Below are 9,695 nucleotides of genomic sequence, written 5' to 3' on the forward strand. Positions count from 1 at the left end.
TTACTCCCAACAAGAAAAAAAAAAAAAACAGAAAAATGTTTTTATTGTTTTAACTATTTTCAAATAAAATTTTAAAAAGAAAAAATATAAAAATTAAAAAATCGTTTCTCAAACCAAACAAATATTAAATCAATGATGATAATCACTAATTAAAAAAAATTAATTTTACCATTCTTTTAAATAACCATTCACGCGGTTAATATAAAAAGTAATTATTTTTGTTAATATGATATGATGTGATTTGATATATGTATAAAACGGTTTTATAGTCAAAATTAAATTGTTAAAAAATAGTGACAATCTTTCATCCATGTATATATATTTCAACTCATATATATTGTCAAATTTAAAATGAGTAGAACCTCTTGCATGGATTCCTTAGCAGACTGAGCAGAATCGGAAGCCCTGTCTATCATGTTCTCACACTTTTCCTGTATGTAATACAAAAGATCTAAGAGTGAAAAACAATAATTTTGATAGAATTAGTACTAGTGGTCCAACACAAAGTTTAGTAATTTTTCAAGAATATGTATATATATAAAATCAATTTGATAAATAATACAATCAATTCTATAAATAATATAATAAATTAAATTTATATTTATAATTAAAATACAAATAAAAGTATAAAAATACAGTGGTAGAAAGATTTGTATTTATAAAAAATTGATTATACTATTATAAAAATATTTCATTATTATTCTGTGAAAATTTTGATTATTTTACTAGTTAATTACTTTATTAAAAAATGTAAAATATATAAATATTTATCCATACACAACAATAATATGTGTGTGTGACAAGTGATTTTTAGCTTTTATAAAAAAAATTTGTTGACTATAGTATCCTCCCGTCGGATAGGTTGCAGATCTGAGTTCTATTTAAGCGTCTGCTGTTAGTCAATAAATTACTGTATGGACAAAGTGGAATTTGAACTCCCGACATTTGTTTAAACAGACAAATAAGCTAATAACTCGACCAACCCAAGTTAATTTTTTTATAAGATTAATTAAAAGAGAAAAATAAAATAACCTGAGCTTGGCCCTTGGCCTGTCCAGCATTGAAAGCTGCCCTGTTGGAGTCCATAATTCCTTCAACAATATATAAATTAATTAACAATCAAGTGAAATTGGAAAGCAAGAATTGTATGAGTTGAGATGAAGGTAATAATATTCTGCATTTGGTATTTATAGAGGGTTTTCATTGGCTAACTGAACTTCACTTACCCCACTTTCGAGGGTACACGTGGCATCACACCATTTTCTTTTAGAGACTCTTGTATTTGTTCATATGGCTAGATCGGTTGACCAGGATCTATGTGAAGGAGAACCTGCTATTTTAAGGATACATAATTTTCTGGCCACAAACAAAACTAGTATTCATTATTGACCAATATATTACAACCATTGTTTTGTATTACTAACTCCATAGTATTCTCATCTAATATATCTTTCATAGATTAATTGATGGTAACAATAATAATTCATCACACATTAATTGTGTTGGTTGACTTTTCACCGTTAAAAAGAGAAATAGATCCTTGACCTTTTGGTTTATGGACATTTAAATTTTTAAAGATTTGAAAATATATTTAAGTTATTGACCTTCTCAAAATCTGGACATATCAATTTTTTGGTCTAATTTGTCTCATTTTAAAAATTCTTCCACGTGCATCCGTATATCGGCCAGTACAACGGAAGTCATGCTTGATTTTTTCGTTGGGTTTGACAGATCCAAGTGAACAGAAGTATCGATTTGTCTAGGTTTTGAGAATGTCAGAGACTTAAATATATTTTTAAATTTTCGAGAACTTAAATGTCTGTGGGTCAAAAAATAAAAAATCTATTTGTCATTTTCTCTAAATTTTATTCAACAGAGACTTACTTATTTTATTTAATTATGGATCTGCAATTTTTTTCTGAATATATGTATAAATATGAATTGTTTTGTTTTGTTGGATTTGTATTAATCTAAAAGCTTTCCTTTAAGTCTTACTTTATTAATAGACAATAGGGAACGAAAATAAACTAGAAAATAGATAAACATAAATGAAAGCAATGATGATATCATTAAAGTTTTACATTGCATCACATCATTTATTCAAGGTGAACACAAAAACAGTCTAATAATATCTTTTGAGGAAGCTTTTGAACCATTTTGCAGAAAGCTTATTATATCTCTTCTGACCATTTTTGTAATCCACATAATTTAGTCCAAATCTCACAGTGTAACCTGCACTCCATTCAAAGTTGTCCAGCAATGACCATGCAAAGTATCCTTTCACATTTGCACCATCCCTTACAAATCAAAATGTTAAAGTTTAACAGATACTTCAAAAAGAAAGAAAAGATTGAATAAATATATATAATGAGAAGCAATAATAACTTACTTAATAGCATGTTGAAGATAAAAGAGATGACGATAATAAAAATCAACTCTGAAGGTATCTAAAAGTGCCTCCTCAAGTGACAATGTTGGATCATTGTACTCATCAATACCTACAATTTCAACTCTGCTATGATTCATAGAACAAATTAAAACATGTAATGCAATAATGTTATAATGTAACTTTATTTTTACCGTTTTCTGTGATATAAATCAAGGGGTTGTTGTACTTTTTCTTGGTGTGAATCAATAGTTCTCGAATTCCTTTTGGATAAACATATAACCAAGTTGAAGCAGCCTGCACATAAATATGATCATGTCAATCTTATGTTACAGAAAACAAAACATATAATAAGTTACAAATTAAATTTGATTTTGCTACACATATACATACCCTTGGACCTATAGGAACACCATTGCGTTCAGCTGCCATTATTATAAAAAAAATTTACACCCCATTAGTAAAGTCTAACATATATATATTGAGATTAATTGAAAGATAAAGAAAAGTGTCTTTACTTGCAAAATTGACATGAGAATCAGTGGCATAATTTGGTTTTGCAGACAATAGTTTAGGTGCATTGGAAGCATAGTTGGTGGTATAATAGTTCAATCCAATGAAATCATATGAATGTATGAGTTGCTTAGATTGCTCTTTAGAGAACTTCGGCAATCTACTTCCAACTATAGATTTCATGCTTTCTGGATAATCTCCTCTTGTCAAAGGTTCCATAAACCTATATAAAATAACAAATAACTCTTTTACTTAGATTCTAAGAAAAAAATCAATAATTTAAAAGCAGGGGTATTAGTATTAGTATTAGTATTAGTATTAGGATTAGTATTTACCATCCATACATAAAGTCAAGTGATCTTTCAGCAGCAGTTATATCAAGTGGACTATTTGAAAATGGCATAAACCAATGAGACACCAAGGTTATGCCTATGGAGCCTTTTTGAGATGCCTGCATTTGTCAAACAGAATATATCTTTCGAATATGGCGAAAATTTGATAATTGTTTCAAACTTGTAAGGCTAAAAATGAACCTGATATTTGGTCTTGTAGAGTTGCACAGCAGCTGCATGAGCAAGAAGTTCATGGTGTGCAACCACATAAGGTTCTGTTCCTGAATCGCCACCGGTGCAGTTTCGGTTCAACCATTTGGAACATCTACCTGGTGCCTTCACACCAGTTGCATAGCCACCTTGGCTATAAGTATATGGTTGATTAAAAGTTATCCAATGTTTCACTTTGTCTCCAAATGCTTTGAAGCAAACATCCACATAATCTTGATAATCATTTCTAGAATAATAATGATGATTAGTCATATTATGAGTCAAATAAATCTGCATAGTATATAGTATCTTTGATTCTTTGTGAATGTTGAAACTTTACAGTACTCACACAATGTGAGGACTTAAGAAGCCACCATACTCATCCTCCAAAGCTTGTGGAAGATCCCAATGGAAAAGAGTAACAAATGGTTTTATGCCTGCAAAAGAGAAAGAAAATTGTTAGGGAAAATTAAAAAGAAGTTGGATGGAATTATTTTGATGATGACCTTTAGAGAGTAGCTCATTGAAGAGGCTGTTGTAATGATCAATTCCTTGTTGGTTTATGCCTCCACTAAGCTTTCCTTCTGTGAAATGCTTAATCAATGCAAAAGAGTAATTAATTACTAATTAATTAACTAACTAACTAAATAAATGTCAGGTATTTATTAATTAGTAAAAACTAAGTTAACTTCATGTAAAGTTAAAGTTAAATGATTTGACAGGTTTGACTAAATTGTCATCTAAGGACTCTGAACTAAGTTAACTATCAACTTCACATGAATTTAACTGCGATGACTCACTTGGGAGTATCCTAGGCCAAGAAATGGATAATCTGTAAGCATCTAGATTCAAATCCTTCATGATCCCAACATCCTCCTTATAGTGGTGATATTGATCATTTGCAACATCTCCATTGCTTCTATCTTCTATCTTTTCTGCATGTTGTTTCCACAGTAAATTAATTATATACTTAGTAAAGTAATTAAATATGTAAAATTACAGATTATTATACATGTAACCTTGTCCTTTTTCATTGAATAGGAAAGAAAAAAATCTAGTAATGAATAGAGAGAGAAACAGAGTTGTTAAATTACCTGGATATTTATGGGTGAAGGTATCCCAAATACTTAAGCCTTTACCACCTTCAAAAGCAGCACCTTCATACTGTAAAATATAACGTTATTATTATTATTATTATTATTATTATGAGTAACTTAATTGGACAACATTACTTGTAATTTAGAACATTTTAGACTATTGTTTTTGGAGGAATTTAATTACTTGTTGGAAAAAGGCATAATATATAGATAGATAGCTTAACTATTGAACCATAGCTATACATTTCAATAAATTACAAAAATGATCTGAGTTGGCATTATTTGAGTTAACTAAATATGAATTTTGATCCCACAAGAACCTGGTAGGATGCAGATGAAGCTCCAAAGATGAAACCTGGTGGGAAGCTGCTTCTGTTGAGTGAAGAAACATCAAGAATGGGGGAAACCGGTGGAGCTACTTTTGCAGTAGAAGATGAAGTGGTTAAAAGAGCAAAGAAGACAACAAGTAAAACGTTGTCCAATTCCATAATTATGTATGTGTGTGATTATTAAGGTTCTACCTTTATATAATCAATAATGGAAGTGGTGGATCACCCTCGCCACTAGCCGGAAATGAGTCAAGTCGGCTCATAAACTAACTTGAGTTGGACTTATTAATAGCTCGATAAGCTAAATTCATAAGCTAGTGAAATGAACTTCAGCTTAAAATATATATTTTTCCATATATATTAATATTTTTAATTATTTAAAATTTTATAGTCATTTTTTATATATAATTTTGATACAAGAAATAAATAACAAATTTATAATTGATAAATAGGTAATATATAAAATTGATCTTTTTTAATATTTTTAATATATATAAGTTATAATTTAGTGATATAAAATTATAAATTATGTTATTATTTGAGCTAGTTCATAAACTCGAATTAATTCTTAAATTTTCATTGAATCAAATTTAAAGTTGATCTAACTCAACTCACTTTCGATGCTGCTAATTATATTCACATCATCTTAGTGACCTCAAAACTAAAAACAGGTCTTATAAAAAAAAGCACAAATATATATATAGTAAAGTAAAAAATACAATAATCCGCTTTTATACTTCAATTCCATACACACAGAGATTTATATAATTTACATTAAACTATATTTAATTCATCTATTATCAAGTGAGAAAAGCCTTAAGACAATGTAGTATAACTAATTGAATTAGTTAATCATTATAATTGAATTATCTCATGTTGTTAAGGATTAGTGCCCCACGTTATCATAAAATATATATATAATTTATGTGATTCACGCTGCTTGGAGAATCCTTTTAATACTGTATTAGATGTCAGACTTATGTAATTCACGTTTACTTTGATTTGGTGCACTTTTATATATTCTGTTTTATCCTTCGAGTTATTAGTGAAGTTGAAATTATTCATTCATAACCAAATAAAGGAGAATGGAGATGTTCTTCCATGGATACAATTTTAACACTTCTACACTTTTAGATACTTACGTTTAAAAATGTGAAACTTATCAAATTTATTTAAGATATACTTTAATATTATTATTTTTGTGAGTATATATGTATATAAATAGTTAGAATTTCATTCATGTAATGGTATTATGTGGTGATGGACTTGTGGTAACCCACATCTACATAATGTTGGAAAATATCAATCTACATATGTTCACCATGTGTAAATTTTGCTAAAATTAGAAAATAATTAGTCAATAAATTAAATTTTAATAAAAAAAATTAAAAATAAAAATCTTATATTAAAATAGGATAGAGCCCTTTAAAACAAAAATTTTGACATTAATTTCAAAAAATTTGACCCAAGATTAGATTGAATGGATCAAATAGATTGAACCGAGTCCAAACCGAATCCGTGAACCCAACTGGACCCATCACTTAAATGGGCAGAAGCTCATCTCCTTCCCCGTTCAGTAAAGAAGCACGCTGAACAGCCAAGGAGAGAGGAGAGCTTCCAAACCCTCATCACAACATCAATCCACCATAACTTTTTTATCCGAACTCCGATCGCCGCAACGTTTGCGACCACGTATCCACCGCATTGAGCTCTACGATTTTATCGGATCAATTTTATAGGTAATTTTCAATCTCACCCCAGTCTCTCTATTCTTCAATTTTTGAATTAAAGAGAATCCATGTTGAGATTTTGTTTAATTTGGTATTCTGAGTTCAATTTAGCTTGTGGAACTTGACGGATTTAGTTCGTTTAGTCTGTGGGTACGGTGAGAGTCCTAAATCCTAGTTATTTTTTGTTTGGATTATGTTGGATATTGAATTGTTGGGTATATGTATGTATATATATGTGTTAGGTGTATGAATGCATGATATGGAGACCTTGGAATCATTGGAAGCTTAATTTGAGAGCTTGGTGGAGTTAGAGTTGAATCTTGGTGATTGAAGCATTGCCTCTTTTGCCTTGTGGATTGCCTTGGTTAATACGTTTAAATCGGTCAAGGTATGATTTAGGTTTCGCGTATATAATATATAATGTCGTGTGAAAACTTAGGTTAGAGAATCATAGGATAAGCTGGAATGATTATGTGTATTGGATGTTTAGTAATAATGATATGGTTTGAGCATGTGTGGTGTTCATTTGGTTTTGTTGGTATTGGAATGATGAATGATGATGTGATGATGTTTGAAGAACTTGTGATCATGGCAATATGTGTATATAGGTTGGTATGTTGATGTTTGTTGATAAACTTGTGAAATTTAGGTTGAAGTGAGATGTTATTGAATTGAGAAATGGTAGGATTGTGGAGATTATTGTCATATTATCAAAAGTGTGTTATATTGATGATTATAGGTACGATGAGTTGGGTTAGAAAGAGTTTTAAAGAGAAAATGAGGTTTTGAGATTTTTGTGAAATTTAGTTTTTGGCCGAATTTCGGCGACCCATAACTTGCCTTTCAGACCTTCAAATGATTTCAAACTTGTTCCGTATGAAAATTGGGTCCGTGAAGTTTACGCCGTTCAAAAAACAAAGGAAAAATTATTTAAAACAAAAAAGTTATGCGCGTCGAAAGTTTGAGATTTAAAATGGTAAATTTGCAGGTTTCAGATTTAGTAAAATTTTTGGTAAAACGTACGCCCACGTGTACACGTAGCCCACGCGTACGCGTGACATGAGATTTTTGCGTACGTGTAACACCCTTCGCATATGGTAGCTTCTGCCTCCCACGTATGCTTGCGCGTATGAGCCTATGCGTGCGTGTCTTGGCCTAAATGCGTACCGACGCGTACACGTGGTCCTATTTTCTACAAAACTAGATTTTGAGTTTTTAAATCGAATTTCAAACTTCTAAACTTCTATTTTCATCCTTTTAGTCTCAAATCATAGTATGAAGTCTAGTATTAGGATGGAAATAGGAAGTTGAGATAACTTGGGGGTGAAGTAAAGTAAGAAAAGTGGTGAAACAAATATGGAAATGAGTATAAGTGGAGTATATATGATATTATGGCATGTATGATATGATTTTGCAAAGATTATAATGGTTATGAATATTATTGTGGCATTATATACTCATTTGATCTGAGATACGAGTTTTCCTAGGTAAAGTATCGTGGCCTGCCACCACGTGTTCCAGGTCGACACTCGATACTCTGTTGACCCTACGACGTAAGATGTGACCGGGCACTCTAAATTCCCGGGAAAGTTGACCCCCATTGAGCAATTTTATATATATTTGAGAAAAAGTTATGCATAGACTCTTGAGGATGCGCGTCGGGGGACAATCCATGGTTTAGCAAACCGGACTTGTCAGGTTGGCTTGATAACCGACAGATGAGCCTCATCAGCCATAGGACAGACATATATCATGTGCATTCTGTTTGTTTTGTCTGCTATGCATTACTTGAGGTTGCCTAATTGGATATATATTATGCTAACTGTTATACTTGTTACTTTCACTACCTGCCTTCTACTTGTACTTGAACTTGTCTGTTTGTTTGTCTGTGAAATATCATTGGAGATGGAGAAACGAGGAAAGGTGGCAGGTTTAGTGTTAAGGTTAGGTTTAAGTTGAGTTTGGAACTCCTTAGAACACCTACCCCCTTTATGGTTTCTGTTTAATAAATTAAGTTCTTTAATCTGAGTGTCGGTATTCTAGGATTGCCTCTAGCATTCTCAAGACCTTATATATTATGTGCGTGGCACCTTTACCATGCTGAGAATCACCGGTTCTCACCCTATATTGTGTTGTTGTTTTTCAGATACAAGTCGAGAAGCACCTCGTTAGGTGTCTGAGCTTTTGAAGCAGAGTGGTTCCTGGGTTCTTTTGTTGTTTGTTTATGTATATATGTACTTAGTTTTCTCTCCAAGAAACTTGTTTATTTTGTCCCTCTTAGAGGTTTAAGGAGAGTTAGGGTTTAAGTTATGTATTTTGGGTTTTTGGGATATGTATATATATGTAAATATTTTCTAGCCAGCCTTAGCTTCGCAAGCTGAGTTAGGAGCTTGATATTCTGTACTTTTGATCCTCCATCCCACCTTTCTATTTAGTTACACCTATGATCTCTAGGTTTCTTAGCACGCAAGTAATCTCATTTTCTGAATGTTGCGCTTTTATACATATATTTTATTTTAGAGGTCGTAATACCACACCACCTCTGTTTTACGGCTTAAGCGTAAAATTTTATGTGATAGGGTATTACAGCATGTATACTTTAAATTAACCAATAATATATATTAAAATATAAATACACATTAAAAATAAGGTTAAATACGATTCTAATTTCTAAGATATAGGTCGAAAATTTTTTTATTTCCAACTTTTTTTACATACAAAATTGTCTCTAAGGTTTAAAACCAAGTCTTAAAATCGTTTTTTTTACTTAAATATTAAAATTTTGGACCAAATTACCTATAATAAAAAAATTATAAAATAAAAAATAATAAAAAGTGAATGTTTCTGGCTTTCTGCTCCTATGAAGGGAGAAGGAAAGAAGAAGAAGAAGAAGCTGTCCATAATTTACTTCTGTTTTTGCTTCTGCCGCCACTTCGGTACAATTTTGGTTTCGAAGGTAAGGACGATTTCAAAATTAAGTTAAATCTTAGGAACAATATTGTATGCAAAAAAAATTAAAGATGAAAAAATTTCTTAGACTATACCTTAGAGACAAAATCGTACTTAATTAACCCCTAAAAATATATAAAATAATACGT

General features: G+C 30.9%; 1 protein-coding gene across 1 annotated transcript; it reads right to left on the reverse strand.

Moving 5' to 3' along the window:
• Positions 1-2,015: 2,015 nt before the first annotated feature.
• Positions 2,016-5,047, reverse strand: LOC107471459 (beta-glucosidase 12). Its single transcript, XM_016090926.3, has 12 exons — positions 4,859-5,047; positions 4,536-4,605; positions 4,242-4,376; positions 3,948-4,025; positions 3,791-3,878; positions 3,433-3,688; positions 3,235-3,350; positions 2,905-3,122; positions 2,780-2,811; positions 2,581-2,683; positions 2,390-2,498; positions 2,016-2,297 (listed from the first exon to the last, which is right to left on the reverse strand). Exons 1-12 carry the CDS (start codon positions 5,024-5,026, stop codon positions 2,123-2,125), a joined length of 1,548 nt encoding a protein of 515 aa, XP_015946412.1. The 5' UTR covers positions 5,027-5,047; the 3' UTR covers positions 2,016-2,122.
• Positions 5,048-9,695: the final 4,648 nt, after the last annotated feature.

The sequence above is a fragment of the Arachis duranensis genome, chromosome 10 (genome assembly GCF_000817695.3).
Source record: "Arachis duranensis cultivar V14167 chromosome 10, aradu.V14167.gnm2.J7QH, whole genome shotgun sequence".
Taxonomy (NCBI): domain Eukaryota; kingdom Viridiplantae; phylum Streptophyta; class Magnoliopsida; order Fabales; family Fabaceae; genus Arachis; species Arachis duranensis.

What these genes read in the sequence shown, in the direction of transcription:
- LOC107471459 (XM_016090926.3), bottom strand. Translation starts at nt 5,026, where the DNA reads ATGGAATTGGACAACGTTTTACTTGTTGTCTTCTTTGCTCTTTTAACC. An exon ending in CTTCATCTGCATCCTACCAG is followed by an intron (nt 4,606 to 4,858) that starts GTTCTTGTGGGA and finishes TATATTTTACAG; the next exon opens with TATGAAGGTGCTGCTTTTGA. An exon ending in GATTTATATCACAGAAAACG is followed by an intron (nt 2,499 to 2,580) that starts GTAAAAATAAAG and finishes TTGAAATTGTAG; the next exon opens with GTATTGATGAGTACAATGAT.